General features: G+C 48.4%; 1 protein-coding gene across 1 annotated transcript in view; it reads left to right on the top strand.

Annotated features, from left to right (window-relative positions):
* The window catches only part of CACNG4 (calcium voltage-gated channel auxiliary subunit gamma 4), a 40,433-nt gene extending 31,021 nt beyond the window's left edge, over window positions 1-9,412 (top strand). The window contains exons 2-4 of the mRNA XM_080389127.1: window positions 2,492-2,575; window positions 7,575-7,715; window positions 8,553-9,412. Coding sequence (XP_080245253.1) covers window positions 2,492-2,575; window positions 7,575-7,715; window positions 8,553-9,091 — 764 coding nt within the window. The 3' untranslated portion in view covers window positions 9,092-9,412. The remainder of the gene's footprint in view (window positions 1-2,491; window positions 2,576-7,574; window positions 7,716-8,552) is intronic.
* Window positions 9,413-16,211: the final 6,799 nt, after the last annotated feature.

Below are 16,211 nucleotides of genomic sequence, written 5' to 3'. Positions count from 1 at the left end.
GAACCAATATCTATGCTCTGAAGTACAGCAGAAACACTGGGAAGAATATTTTGGATTCCCAGGCTTTGGTACAGGTCCAAATTTCACAGCCATTTGCTATTTCTATAAAAAGTTGGCCAGAATGACCAATCTCGGAATTCCTAAAAACTGGAAATAGAAAGGAACTCTCAAGCTTACCTAGAATTTTCTGTTTGGGACTAATTATCCTCTTTTTTTTTGCCTCTGCTGGACTTGCTAATACTCTGTCGTGTGGAAGGTTCCAGATCTAAGCAGCAGGAGCTGCAGGTCCGAGCCATAGCAGAGGAAGAGCGCAGGCGCTGCTCGTGCCAGCGCGCCCCGTCCTGCGGCAGCCTGGCAGCCCTGCAGTGGAAGGGATGGCGAGGGGATGGCTGCGTGGCCTCAGGGAAGCTCCTGCTGAGGCTGGATGATGTCAGGCCATTCTACAGGGGTCAGACCCCTCCATCAGTCCATCAGTGCTGCAGACACAAGAGGCTGGGGAGCATTCCAGCCCTGCAGACGGCTTGTCTCTTAACTCTGGAAGCAGGACATCAGTTTGGGTTGTTGCCCACCTCCACACGCCGTGGACGTGCAGGTTCCCAGAGCAGCTTTCCACGGATGGAGCTCTCTGCTCATGCCCCTGCCTGTCTGCGTGGAAGCTGTGGGAGCTCAGGTCCCTGTGATGCTTCTGCTGTTGTATCAGCTCTGGATGAATTCAACCAACTACCTTAAAAGTTATTGCAGAAATACATCCAGGCTGAGAGACGGCCCCACCTATACGCACAAAAGCACAGAGTCACTGAAAAGCCTATTTCCATAGGAAATTAGGGTGAGGAGACTATTGATATTTTTTCCTTAATCAATAGGAGAGGATAAAAATCATACTCTGTATTGCCTCTGAACTGGCATGCCATAACAGAGAGACTCAAAGAAATGACCATCCAGTCTCAAAGGCCCTGTTATGCTGGGAGTGAATTAGTTTCGTTGTGTCAACTGCCATAAAAATAAGCACCGGGATCTTTAAAATCTGAATTTTGGATAGCCCTGCTGGAGAGCCATCAGGAGCAACAAGCCAGCTGATGGCAAACAGAGGGAGGCATGGGCAGACGTGCTCAGCAGGAGCAGTCCCAGCTGAAGCGCTCCCGTCACCTGGCAGGCAGGACAGGTGTGTCACCTCCAGATGTGGCATCAGCCACTTTCTTGTTCACAGCCTTTGAAGTGCTGTGCTGAGAAAGCCTGAGCCGTTACCGCAATTAGAGTAGATACATCATTTACTGGAGGAATTAAACGCACAGTAGCAAACCTGCAGTTGACACTCACAGGGTGCAATTTAAATCCTCCGGATTAGTAATTCTTTTGAGATCTTTGTAATCATCGGTAATAGGTAGTGAAATAAACCCACATTTATATCCTACAGACTGCAGCTGTGCTTCTGTTAAAGCAGTATTAACCGGTGGTGTTTAAATCCTTCTGCCAGCTCGAGCTGTAAGCACCGCAGCTCCTGTGCAGAGGATAACTCATCCTGGGTGATGGATGCTCCTGAGCATGAAAGCGCTGGTTAATGAATAATGAAAGCACCAAGGCAGAGTCGCACCTCAGGGCTTCGCTCCTGCAGTACGCTCTCTGGGGAGGTCCCCGTGCAGCTCGCCATGCAGCACCTCCCCAGCTGCAGCCCAGCCTGGATGTGGCTATGGATAACCATCGTAGAAGATAATACAAAATACTAATTAAAGCTTTATGCAGATGGACAAAGTGCCGAACCTCATCTCGTTTGGTCGACCGAGGGATTCACCTCGCCCCCTCTGGCGTTGTTCCTGCAGGTATCAGGAGCGCACGCTCGCACCCTGACTTACTGCACAGGCTCCCGGTTAACTAAACAAATATGCCATTAAAAGCTGAGCCAACCTTGAGGGGGACATGTGGCTTTAAATTGCAGCAGGAGGAGATTTATGGACTTGTTTTCCAAAGCCTAGAGAGTACCTGAAGAGGCCTCAGACTGTTCAACATCTACCGGCTCTGATAAGGGAAGCCAGCACTCCCCTCGGGATGAGACAGGAGGGGTGATGGGTGCTGGATTGGCACCCGGCTTCGCCACGGAGCCCCCGCCACAGAGCAGGGACCCAGAGTGACAGTCGCTCCAGGCACAAAAAGCAGATTTGTGAATTCAGTATGTTTGTAAGATAAGCACGGCATTGATAAAGTAAAGCACAGAGAGATTAAAAAAACTCAGGAGAACTATATTAGTGGCAGACTGGCGAAAAGAGCCCAGGAATCCTGGCTCTCCCTTCCTTCAGCTGGCCTTCAGCCCAATCTGCCCCAGATTCGTGACCTTAGAGGTGGTTTCTCGATGGCGTAAAAAAAAACAGTGACCAACACTACAGACAAATAATTTACTTAAACAGCCTGGGAGGGAAAGGAAATAAAACAGAGCTGGCAGAAGCGCATCTACCTGGTTCTATTCCTTATGTGTCGTGTTTGCTTTGTTTTCATTTAGGAATCTACAAAGGACATTGCTTCCGAATCAACCACTTCCCTGAAGATAATGACTATGACCACGACAGCTCAGAATACCTTCTCCGTAAGTGATCAGTAACCCCTAATGCACAGGTTTACCAGGCAGGCCAGAGGGAATTCCCTGGGTTCCTCTACTGTAGAGTGCCACCCAGGTCTTATTCGTGGCAAGAGACTGGCCCAAACTGGGTGGCACAGAGCAGTGGTGATGTATGTCCAGCTCACGCTGCGGATGGTGCAGTTGTGACCCTTGGGGACCCCCGTTTCAAGGGTTTTCTTCAGCCAGGGGGACACCCGTGTTACTCTTTAAACATTATATGGAAAATTTCCAAATGAAAACTACAGCTATTATTCCTGGATGGGCGAGGGTGTATTTATCTGATAAGTGCATCAAAGCAGGTTTGAGGAGTGGGTTCCAGCCCGTTAGGAAGCTTTTCCTAACGCTTAAACTCAACCCTTATGCAAGCCTCATCCTTTGCAGCTGCCGAGCCACCTCCCCCTGCAGTGAAATTGCTGCACTGTAGGAAGGAAGCTGAAATTTCTGCAGCTAACAGCAAAATCTCAGCAAAACACAGGCTGTGGCTTCCCTGCGTGGCCAGCCAGCCATTGCTGCTCTGGGCTGGCCTGCAACCAGCCACAGAAGTCGTTCCGTACCCCAGCCCAGTTGCTCAAAAGAAGGGCAAGGGTTTCATCTCCTCCAGGTGAGCATTCGCTCAGCTGATGGGAAGTTTCGGAAGTCAAGCTTGAAACCTCATGAATCCTGCAAAGTTTGAGGCAGATTTCACCTTCCCCAGAGGACACCTTGCCTAGCTGTTGCTTTTGAACATTCTGAGCAGCCAAGCTGAAAGCAGTGCCCTTTACCAGAGAAGGAACCGCAGTTCACAAGGTGCTGGGAAACCTTCAGGGAGCAGCGAGTGATGCTGCTGGCTGAAACCCCCGGCGAGGCAAAACACTCCTCAATTACACTGCTGTTAATTACCTGGAACACCACTCAGAGAACCGCTCTGCCCTTCTGCTCACTACTGGAAAACAACTTCCAGTTGTTAAGACAAGAAGAGAGAAACAGAATTTACGAAAAGTATGTTTTACCAGAAAACCCAGCTTTTTTTTTCATCTTTACTCTTGTCAATTCAGATCAGTCACAGCGCTCGGGTGACGTGATTTCAGTGCTCAGGCGCAGGCGGGCGAGCAGAGTGTGAGCACAGCTGCATTTATCTTTCATACAAAGCCTTGGAACTAATGTTAAATTGATGCCAAGTCAGCTTTAGGAAACAAACGTCATTAGCAAAAGGACTGTAAAGGAAAGAGGAATTAAGTAGCATCTTGATAAAAGCGCTTGGAGAGAAGGGAGAAGACAGTCTCGGGCTCCGCAGTAAGGCAAGAGCTTGGTGAATTGTTTGCAAGGCTACTTGCGATGGGTGTTCCTAAAAGCTTTTTCAAAAGGGACTAAGTACAGATGTTAAGAACCAGTTGGTCCAACCTTTATGTGTTCCGCAGAATCGGCCTGGAGCAGCTCCCCCAGCAGAGGAGAGCTCGTCCTCCCGCACTCGGCACAAACAGGACTCCTTCACTTTAACCTTCGTAAAAAAAACCTGCGGCTCCACTTAAAATGCGTACGGCTGATTTAGAGATTACTGAAAGGTTATGACCTAAATCCAGGAGAGATGAGCTCATCCCTATATGTAATGGGGACCGAATCATTGTCTAAGGCAAGAGGGTATCTGCATCCTGTTCCAGAGACGTGAGCCCTTCCGTCCCAGTGTTGCCCTCTGTGCAACACCTTTGCAGTCGGCTGTTTCTGTCACTCGCTGTGCTTTTTAGCCATTTCTGGGCACAAGTTTCTCAGAGGGCCACGTCGGGCGCAACCCTTATTTCACCTGTCTGGCATAGACAAGCGACCAACGCTGTGTGCATCTTCTGAAAGAGCAGTATGAGTGGTCTCAGCCTGCTCTGCAGGGGCCAGTCTGACACAGGCTTCAGATAAACGTAAATGTGGTGGTTCTAACAGAATCGATGGTTCAAAACCCTGTTGAATTCAGTGAAAAAAAGACTGGGTTTAGGAGAATTGGGTCTGGGATGAGGTAGGAGCAGGAGTCTGGATTTTGCCCTGTTGGCATTGAGGCTGCTCCCTGCGAAACCAAGCAAGCAACAGCCACAGTGCCAACGCACGCCTGCAGAGGAGCTCAAACGAGACCCTCCTAGGGGACCATCCCCGTGACAACACACGCCGACCTGCGTGCCTGACACGCTGCCCTTCCCATGTCTGTGCAGAGCCCCAGCAAGTGGCCGCGGGATCGCTGCCGTGCATGGGAAGCCCACACGTCCCCGGGGCTGCCCCCCACGCGTGTGCCCCGGCTTCCCTCCGCTCCTGCCATTCTGCAGCCGCCCCCCAAGCTGCCCCGAGCCAGCACGAAGCACATCCACCCCCCCCTTGGCAGAAGGGGGGATTTCAACCATACTCATCCTCGCTGCCTGCCTGAGGATGGCAGGGCTCTGCTGCGGTGCAGAAGCACAGCCATGAGGAGGGGGACTGGGCACCTCGGGCGTGTCTACACCTTCGCGCACTTCTTCCCCGCGTGCGGTAGCGTCCCCTTTTTAAAGCCGCTGGCTTGGCTCCTGCCTTTCGGAGAAGAAAAAAAGCACAAGCAGCACACCGGGGTGCAGAGCCCCGTGGGGAGCAGCAGCATGGTGCGCTGCGGCGGTTCACCGAAGGAGGTGTCACAACGCATAGCGGTGCAGAGCAGCCGATGCAAACAGACAGGACGGTAAACAAGAAAAAAAAAAAAAAAAGGCCAAAAAAAAAAGCAGGGGAGAAAGCAAAATCCAGATTGTCCTAATGTTTTTTGATGTGCTGCCATTTTATTACCACTATCAGGAGACATATGTAAATTCTACATGGTACCTATGAGCATCCTTTTAAATTTCAGAGCTAAAAGTATATGTTGTATCGAAAAATATACTGTAGAGTTTTACAGGAAGAGAACACTGTGCGTTTTGTTTCTCTTCACATTAATTACCTGCTACAGAAAAATTCTCTCTGGAGATTATTGCTACAAGTAGAACAACCCACCCCTCTGTACTTGGTGTGTCTGGCAAGATCCTTCAGATGGTATCACTGAAGCACTTTAGGAAAGATCTTTGATTTAATTGAAATCATTATAAATAGGATGGCCGTAAAATACAGGACACAACCAGAGAGGGTGGGCCACGGTAGATTTTAAGCCCATGCTGCCTTTTGCCAGGACACTAACAGACAGATGAGGATTTGGGGTGCCTCCGCAGCCAGCAGCCCAGAGACAGATGCTGAATCTTGTTTTAATAATTGATTGACTCTAAAAACTGACCCAAAAGTCGAAGCACTGTTACTTCATCCCACACACGTGGGTACACCCAGGACAACAGCACGGGCTCTCAGCACCCCGTGGGCTTTTGATTAAAGACGTTGCACCCTCACTACTTGGATTTGCCAATTCCTGCAAGACGCTGTCTGAATAGTAATGCGTCTGTCTGAATTGGGTTTAGATCCGGCCAGAAAATGCCCCGTCTGTAAAGGACACGTGCAGCGGCGTTGCTAGTTTTTGGTAGGAGACGGACTTTTCTCGCTGTTTCAAATCGATACAGACATAAGCCTCCCAAGCAGGGACTGTCTTTTTTTATTTTACATTTGCACCATCCTAATGAGGCTGGGCCCGTAGCGGGGGCTCCTGGGGGCTTTGCGATGCCGTTACGAAATGCCCAGTCCTGTCCCTCTTGCAGTCAGCGGGAGTTTTGCCACCAGTTACCAGGGGAATCGTTAGGAAGCGATTCACCAAGTTGGGAACGCCACAGCCATCAAAATGAGAAAGCATCAGCTGGAACATCTGGCTGTTTCTCCTCGGGAAGCAGGCGCCGCTCGCTGTGCGTGTCAGCCAGGAGGATGGCACCCGGGAGGGACCGCGGTGCTGCCGGCACCGCATCAGCAGTCGGGCCAGATGGTGGGTTTCTCCTCTCCCTGCGCTCAGCCCCCCCGTGTGCCGAGGGGGGGGGGCACCTCTTCAGGCTTCCCCGTGGCCTGGCACCCACTCACCCTCCTGGGCTGCCCCCTGCGCCTTTGCCTTGCCACGGCCCCCCGCCCCAGGGCAAGCCTGTTTTCCAAAGCACCTTATCTCCCCTTCTTCCAAAAAAATCCACTCGCTATAACAACATCACTCCGTTCCTCACTCGCCTCTCTGGAATGCCTGCCAGGGTTTACCCCTTCGGTTTTTATAGTACAGACATCTCTCTTCTTGTGCTTGTTTGTTTTTCTCGGCCCTTTCATTCCCTTACTGCCACTTCCCTTTTGATTGCTGCTTACTCTTGGGGTGACCCGGCTCGGGAAGCCAGCTTGAAGTGGTGGTTGTTGGTTGTTTTTTTTTTTCAGGGAATTTATAGCCCACGCTGGTGAATGGACTGAAGCATACAGAATCTTAAATGACTCTACTTAGCTGTCAGGAAGCTAAACACAAACATCCGAGATGCACTTGTTAAAATTTCTTCCTCAGAAATCGGAAAGGTTTCAATGTCCTTAATATTCATCAAAAGAAAAAGGGGTTATTAGCTGCGCTCCCCAGGAACGCGGATGCCGCGGGCTTCCCGAGGTGCAATTTGCTCACCTTGTGCACGTGTGGAGGAGCCGGTCCCCCCACTCCGGCCATCCCCCCGCGTCGCAGGGTTCATAGCCAGCTCATGAATTTTTCACTGCTGTTCCCCGCGTGATGCTGGATCTTGCTGTCACTTCCCGCATGCTCTGCCAGAAGCGTTCCGTACGCGGCGGCGTCAGCTGATGGCAACAACGCTGGGCTTCCTAGGAGAAAGCTCAAATTAGTGAACTTAGTTAAGAGTGTCAGTGTCCCACTGGCTGCCTACGTGTGGCCTTGGCTCCCAAAAACGTGCCCAGAGATGCAGAATCAGTGATCATTCCAGCAAAAGCCCAGGGGGGGGGGGGGGGGGGGGGGGGGCGGGGTGAGACGTGGTACTCTGGCAGTTACAGACCCTTGCACCCAAGGAGCATCTGAAATGATTCCTGTCTGTCTGGGCTCTCCCTCCAGGCATTGTCCGTGCCTCCAGTGTGTTCCCCATCCTAAGCACAATATTGCTGTTGCTGGGAGGACTCTGTGTCGGAGCAGGAAGGATTTACAACAGCAAAAACAACATTATTCTCAGCGCTGGGATTCTCTTTGTTGCAGCAGGTATGTTCTCCTTAAACTGAGTCCTTCGGAAGTGCTGCCTTTCTAAACTGGAAAGGAGGGCGGCTAAGCCTGTCGGCAGCTCTGTGCCTTACCCCTTTCCTGGATCGAGGGCATGAGCAACAACACACTAAGCAAATTTCTCAAGAGAAAAATAGGATTTTGAAGCTCTACAATAAGTATATTCTAGAAAAGCTTTCGGTTTTCCTGAAAACCAGGAAGCTAAATTCAGTAACAAGCAGGTTTTACACTGTTTAAAATGTATTAAACATTAGATGAATCAGGCATCTCTTACATCCAGGGCCCTTTTCTTTTATATGATGGCAGAAAAAAATTCACCTGTTATGGGTGAGCCCGTTTTTCACACTAGAAACATCTGAAAGAGTCAGCCACATTGTCAATAGCTTACCCTGAAGCTGAGATCAAGCATGCTGCATTTAGATGAAAATTCAGTAAGGTGGATGAGAACTTATCTTGATCAAGGTGAACAGCCATAGCCCTGAGCTCAAAATGTATTTATTTTTATTTTATTATCCTGAATGTTAGAAGCCCACTAACAATGTTAGCGAGCTCCCATATAATACTTCTTTCCCGCTGTGGCAATGAAGGGAACAAATCCTGCTGGATATTTTGGGATCCATGTGAGCATACGTGACCCGGATGTGGATCTGTTCTTTGTTTTTCAAGAATGAACGAAATCTTGAGATAAATGAAAGAGTAAATAAATGTGATAAAATTTCCTGGTCATAATCTTTGAACGATTCAGGTCCAGAAAGTAATGTGGCTTGAGTTTGATCTTCCCAGCCACATAACCGCTGATTTATGTTTTTCTGTCTTTAGGACTAAGTAATATCATAGGGATCATTGTCTACATATCAAGCAACGCAGGTGACCCAAGTGACAAGCGAGATGAGGACAAAAAGAACCATTACAACTATGGCTGGTCTTTTTATTTTGGAGCCTTGTCTTTTATCGTGGCCGAGACCATAGGTGTTCTGGCTGTGAACATTTATATCGAGAAGAACAAAGAGCTGAGGTTTAAGACCAAGAGGGAATTCCTTAAGACTTCTTCCAGTTCTCCTTATGCCAGGATGCCAAGTTACAGGTACAGGAGGCGGAGGTCCAGATCCAGTTCTCGATCTACAGAGCCTTCTCCATCTAGAGACATTTCTCCGGTTGGCATGAAGATAGCAAGCACCATTCCCATGAACGAAATTTCCATGTACACTCTTTCCAGAGAGCCTTTGAAGGTTACAACGGCCGCCAGCTACAACGCAGACCAAGAAGCCAGTTTTCTGCAGGTTCACAACTTCCTTCAGAAGGAGTTTAAGGAAGGACTCCATGTCAACATGGTCAACAGGAGAACGACGCCTGTTTGAAGAACCTTCCTTCCTGGCGCTTTTTAAAGAAATATTGAAAGAGAATGGATCTGTCATGAAAGAGAAGGAGCGATGTTGAAGTACCCTCTCACCTCTCTAACTGTGGCATGTGCTGAGGTAGCAAGTGGAGATCCTCTGGACCAACATAAAGATGTTACATGCTCATAGCTTTTTTTGAAGCTATTCGGAGTTTGTTTCTTTCAGTTCTTGGTGTCACAAGATGAAGGCCGTTCATGTTCCTGCACTTTTGTGGTGTGTAAAAAGTCTTGGAGAAACTACAAAGGACTTGCCACCGGTGTGTTTTAAAGGATTACAGAAAAATTGTATGACTTTTTTTTTTTTTTTCTAATATTGAGATCCCTTAATACAGACTTGCAAATATAATTTATAACCAAGTCCAAGGATGAATACAAACTACTCATCAAGTGAGCCACTTTCCTTTGACACAGCATAAGCTTTGCCTCTTTAAAAAAAAAAAAAAAAAAAAAAGGGAAAAAAAAAGAAAATATTTTTGAAGGCAACACTTTGTAAAACTGACCTGTGCTACTGAAACCGTAGAGCACCCGTGTACTGAGCGTTGCCGACTCCCTGATGGGATGGTCAGGGGGTCTCCCGTTCCTGGGCATAAGGCATCCCTCAGGGCAATGCAGGTGGGGGAGAGAAGGGTGGGTGCATCTTGAAACACCTAGGAAGGGAAGGATTGAAACAGGTGGGACTTGAGCATATTTGCAAATATCATTTCTTGCCTAACATTTAGAAAACTTGAATTCTCATTTTGACTAGCCCTAGTGCCTGATCCGGCAAGGTGCTGAGTGCTGTCTGTCAGGAGCCCCTATAGACTACTTAAAGCAAGAGGGAGAAGCAGAGCTGAGCCGGGGTGGCCCGCGCAGGCGAAGCCGCCAGTTCCCTGCGACTGCATTCCTGTTTTCCTTACTGCTTCACAAGTGCAACACTAACGCTACTGGAAACTAAGATATCTAAGCAATGTGCGTCAGAAAACGAGAAGCTAATACGTTCGGACTAGCAAAACTTCCTGCAGCAACGGGAACTGAGTGTTAACAGAACGGATGACAACTTTGTATTTTTTAAAATAGAACAAAAAGAATCACCGTTTATGAGATATTTATTAAACTCTTTTTATTATGAATAAGTGCCGCATGGTGCAAGGTATAGTTGCTTTTAGATGGAAATGATGGTTCGACCTAATTTAATTTATTTTGTAATGACGAATCTACTTACGTGCAGAGAGCCCACAGAAAACTCTATGCATCACCTAAGGGGGGAACTAATTTGTACCCTTTGCTTCCATATGTTTCTAAAAGGTCTGAAATACTTTTTTTTTTTTTTTCCCTTCAAATTCCTGCTTTCAATTTTTACACTTAGGCTTGGAATCTCAAACCTCGAGGGCCTGACGCAAAGGTAATTTAATTTAGCAGTACTCACGTTGATCTTAGTGACCGCTCGACCAAGCCATATGAGAATGAGGGAGGTGCCCGATTCCCCGTGGATGGATCAGGTGCAGCGGGAGAGGAGCATCTAATCCCTGTAGATTCCTTTGAATATACCCGTCATCTTTGCCTAGAAAATCTTTGCTACCAGAAGACTAGAGAAGTGGTGATGAGAAAAAAAATAAATCATGATTTGGAAAGCTTGGCTCACTGATGGTGGGTGATCTCAGCCAAACTGTTAAAACCTCTTTAGTCTTAATTTACCCGGCGATGGCCGCGGCGCCTGTGACTCGGTGGTGGTTTGGATACGAGGCTTTCAGCTAGTGGAACCAAGTCCTCCAGGGAAATCCCGGAGGAGCTGCCTTAACATCCCAAAAAGCAAGTTGAACCTCCTCTCCCCCCGAGGTAAACCCTGCCTAAGCCTCTCTCCTTGCAAGAACCAAGACACAATTCTCACAATTGTTAAGCAAAAGTCTTCCCCTAGTTGCTGTTCAGCTCTGCCCAGCCCTCAGCCTCACAGAGCAGCATCGTTATTTTGGCAGAGGTGGGTTGGAGCCTTCATCCCTGCTTGTTAAGAGTTTCCATTCAGGTTAAAACTCTGCTGGGATCCTTTTTCAAACCTCTGAACTCTGACAGCTAAAGCGAACAGAGTGATGGGAACGATTTAAAAGTAGAAAATGTTGTGCTACTTTCTGTATCAACACACTATGGAGAAAGATGTTACACAAGCTTTTTAAAAAAAAAATTCAGAGGCAGACGAGAAAACTTTTTTACCTACTTTTCGGCTAGGACAACATAAAAGAGCTCTAAAATTGTTAAAAGTTCTTGATGAAAGGTTTTTTTTACAAGAATCTTTATGCTTTCAAACAATAAATTATTTCCTACTTTTTGAGACTTCGTAATATTAAAATACTTTGATTAGCTATGATAGAAGTAGAAGTTTGCAATGAAAAAAAAAAACCTTCTGTCTCATTAGTGTGTCATACTAAGTGCTAATTAATTTACATCTAATTATAGTCGATGTATTTTTCAAGTGCAATTTCCCAGAACTATTTGTTTCCCACTGTGTTAATAAACTAATAGTTAGAAATAAGTCCTCATCCGTGTTTACTGTAATTAAGAATAAAACCATTCCCTTTAAAACCAGGAGTTAGATATAGGCTGTTTTTCTAAACCCATGTACATTGAACTGGAAGTTGACAGTGTGAGGTTTGCTTCACGCGTCCGTTTTGTTCTTTTAATCCTCATTTTCTCCAGTGAACGTGTTTAAAACCAACCGACCATGTGATGCCAGCCAAAGTCCGAGGCTTTGCTACAGCCCGGGTCAGACCTGCAGAGGCACCTGCAGTGTTTTTATGCCACATCAGCAAAAAAAAAAAAAAAAGTCTTGCCGAGCGTTTCGGGATGTTCCGCTTTGCCGGAGCACCTTGCCCCGGAGCTGGGCTGGTTACAGCAGCTCTCCTGGGCGCGATGCCCTGCTCCGCTCCCAGCCAGAGCATCCGCTCCTGCTCCAGCAGGCATCTTTGAAAAACAGAGCTGGAGCAGGGAAATATTCATGGGATGCTCATGGGATATGGGGTCTGGACAGGGAACAAAGGCACAGGGAGATACCAGGGACAAGAGTTTTAGTCCTGTGGGAGAATGGGGGCTGCGATTTAAAACTCATGGTCTACATCAAATTGCAGCGCAGTAATTTGTGCAACCAAAGCAAAGAAAAAAAAAAAAATCGTTGTCTCATTTGACAATTCCAGTAAAAAAAAAAAAATCCTCCAAAAATCAGTCTTTTCCTGTGGAAAACCTGATTCTGACAAAACCGAGAAATTTGCAGCATACCTGCCCATGAACAGTGTCTTGCTTCATGGCTGATCTCTCTCTACAGAATTAGTTTGTGCTCAGACTTTCAAACCACTCAGTCACAGTTAAAAAAAAATAAAATAAAAAAAAAAAAATCATCTGTTCTTCCACATCTCTCTGGTTTCCCTGGACAGCACCAAACAAATGAGCCCCCGTTTCTCAAAAAGGCCTGCAGGTATCATCTTCATACCATTAACGATAATCAGTCTTTTGGTGTTACCCTATAGCACACTGTAACAGCAGACCGAAAAACCAGCTATCAGACCAGATTTGGTTTTCTGAAAAACAAAAGTTTCAGGTCTATCGTCAGCGCTCTCCTCCTAGTTTGTCCTCCTCAATAGGAGTCAAAGGAGAAATCACTTCATATGCCCATACAACTAACAATAAACTATTTTTATATTTCCTTTACTTTCTGTATGGATCACATATCCGCAAGGGCTAATATATCATGTCCCTTGAGGCTCCGTTTCTGTCTGCAGTTCTGAAGTGTTATTTCCACTGTGCTTCAGTTCTACTGGTATAGTCACAACCATGTATAATGTACTTAATCCTTACTTTTTAAATAAACCATTTTAAATGTATGTGTTTGGTGTGGATAAAGGTATATAGATTTTTAACTTCCAGATTCTCTGAGCTGAGATTTCTGTGTTTGTTTTTCTGCGTTTCTACATAGTTTGATTGCAGCTGGGAATGTTACTGCAAGCCTGTATGTCAGAGGGAAAAAACCTCTTCTTGTGGTCCCACAGACCACAAAATCTCCAAGATAAGCTATATTCATGATATTTCCAGACATTTGGGTTGGAAACTAAGAAAAACCTTCTCGTTTCCAGCTTAAACTTGGCCCATATGATTCACACGCTGGTTTCAGTGCCTGGTTTGAGGCTGGTACGGTGGCCAGCGGCACTGCAAACCACCGTCAAGAAAAATGAGCCAGTGTCTTCTGAAGCACTAGCCCCGAGCCTGTGCTTTCCCTCCACCTTCTGAAGGCTGACATGAATTCACTTCTGAGCATCCTCCTCTCCCTGGGCTTGTCCGTTTTGCCTGAAGAAAGCTCGACCCCGTGTGCTGAAGCTCCACGAAAGCCTGGCTATGGTCACCACCACAAAATCCCGGTGGTGCGGGCAGCACCGAATGCGAGGCAGCACTTCAGCAGCCTCTCACTGCTCCCAGGCATCCCAAACCATCCCTGCATGACAGACAGTATTTCTTCTTCAAATACTTCTTTTAGCTTTACCTTCCCAGTTCCTGAGCCTCCAGATTGTCTTAAAGAGGAAGACCACCGGTGCACCTCTGTCTGCCCACCTCTCCCCATCAATGGGCACGTCTGGGTGGAGGCAGGGAGTTGTCTTTCCAAATGCCTGCGACACTCCTAGTGAAGCAATTTGAAGCTCAATCCCCAGGCTGATTCCATGGAACTAAAATAAATAAAGGCTCTTCCCACACACACGTTGCTGGGCAGGTCTGGGGGTAAACACTGACCCCAAGAGCCGCACCTGCCCCGCTGCGAACAGGGATGCGTCAAAAATGATGCTGAGGGGGAAGCAAAGACAGAATCCTTAAGGCTTCAGAAAGTGGCAAAAGAGCCCAGCGAGGAGGATGTGGCATTTCCTTGGAACGAGAAAACTAACGAACATGGGAGGTGCCGAAAATAAAAGGGAATGAGGAGTGCTCTGCACCTGTCCGCCGAGCGGCTCGTCTTACCGCCGCCTCGCTTCGCCAGAGCCGCAGGGATCGCTTACCGGCACGGCACAGCCGGCACGGCGGGCAGTATTTTAAGAGGATGAAGCCGTGGATCAGACGTGCAGGCGGTGGCGGGGCATGGCAGTCGGTATTTTAAGAGGACAGAGCTGTGGATCAGGCGTGCAGGCGGTGGCCGGAGCTCCCTGGGGCTGCGGGGCTGGCGAGAGGCTGGCTGTGCCCAGTGCTGCGGGACCACGGCCTCCTTCTTCATGCCCGTGGGAATCTATTACAGACAAAAAATAAAAATAAAAAAATTAAAAACCCGACCAAAACACACACACACACACATTTTTCTCTTGCCTTCAGTGACGGCAGGATTTCAGCCCCCGGACTGGGGAGCTTTTGGAGATGGCACTGGTGGCATCCCCGGGTACCAGCCCGAGCGCTGCGGGGGAGCTCCAGTCTGAAGGAAGCCACTTGCTGGGAAGGTGTTTGAGCCGAGAGCAGACCAGGCACCATCTCCTCCGCCCGGGTCCGTTCTCACCTGCAGAACGTCCTTCTGCAGGAGGGGAACCACCGAGTTGGGTTAATCCGCTTGTGGGAAATACCAAGGCTGGTCTGAACGGAATATGGGAAGGTGCAAGTGCTGGGGAGCAGAGCAAGCCCGCACCCTGCCAGGGAAAAATCATGCCACGGCTGGTCTTGAGACACCTCCTTGGGCATTTTCTCCAGCAGAGAAACATAATTGTGTCTCTCACTCGCTGCTGCTAAAGCGCTAATGACAACCCACCCTGCTTCCCAACAGGTCCTCATTAATAGTCTGTTTATATTTCACGTGATATTGATTTTTAAATGTGAATACTTGCCAGCTGACGCAGGGAGACGGCAGGAACCGTTCCTACAGGATTTAGGCATCGTGGTCTTCTGGATGTGCAGAAAGTTTCTGAGGTTTCCCTTAGGCCTTCGCTCCTCCAGAAATCACCTTTGCTTCTGCATCTGCGGGTGGCCACCAGCCCCCCAGGGAGGCCAGCTTCGCCCCCAGGCTGGGGGAGGCTCAGCCCGTGGGCACGGCAGCCTTTCAGCTCTCCCCACGCCGGCCGGAGGGGCTGCAGGCGGTGCCACCGCACACCCACCAGCCACCCCCACCGGCAGCGGGAGCCAGGGCTGGCAGGAGGTGGCCGCAGTGCCCTTGCGATGCGGCTACACACGTGCACGCAGCAAACCCAGAGAGCCCATGGGCCCTACAGAACACCTTCTTTCCCATGGACCAGTGGCTCTGGGTCCCCTTTTGGGGGGCTGGGGACAATGTTTCACCTCATCTGCAGTAACGTCTCTGGGGAAGGCACTGCCGCTCACGCTGGAGCTCATCAGAGCTGGTTCACACCCCCAGCCCCGCTCGGTGCGGGAGGGAGGATGGATTTTTTTCCCCCTCTGATTTCACTTTAGTTGTTTCCTGGCTATTATTAGGGAACTCAAAACAAAACCCAACCCTGAGGAACTTAACCAGATCAGAGGACTTCAATGAGAACAAAAAGCATGAGCCTTGCCAACACTGGAAGAGAGACAAAGACCAACACCAAAAAAAGATTAATGAGTTCCCACCCCTGCAGTCCTTGTGGGTTGTAATTAGTCTAAAGCGTGATCATTAGCACTTGCTTCCTCAGCAACCAGAACCTTGCTTTGTGCCCACATTTGCAAACACACGTTCTCTTTGCCTTGCTCAACTTGCGGAGGACCTGTGGAGTCCGTAGCATCAAGGAGGCAAAATTAGGATGCAGCTCCCAAGATCGACTGATGTCTAGTGAAATTTAACAAGAGACTACTTCAAAGGAAAAGGCATTACATTTTTAATGCATTCCTTTTCTGGTTTAAAGTCTGTTCCCTTTAGGCTTTTCCACTTTCATGAGAACTCTTGGTTCTGGTTTAAATGTAAGCCTCTAATTCCCCCAGCCCCAACACGGCACATCACAGTCCTATGCAAGGCTGTGAGCAGCTTCCTTCAGACATGTCCACGGTCTGTGGGCCCTGCCTTGCCCCGTGTCCCCAGTGCCCTTCCTGGTCCCCTTCTCATCTTCTGCACCACGTACCTTCGCTCCTTCCCAGCCCCTTTGCAGCGGGGCCGGGGCACCAGATGCTGT

The sequence above is a fragment of the Falco punctatus genome (genome assembly GCF_963210335.1).
Source record: "Falco punctatus genome assembly, chromosome: 1".
NCBI lineage: Eukaryota > Metazoa > Chordata > Aves > Falconiformes > Falconidae > Falco > Falco punctatus.
This window is presented reverse-complemented; position numbering and strand designations above follow the sequence as displayed.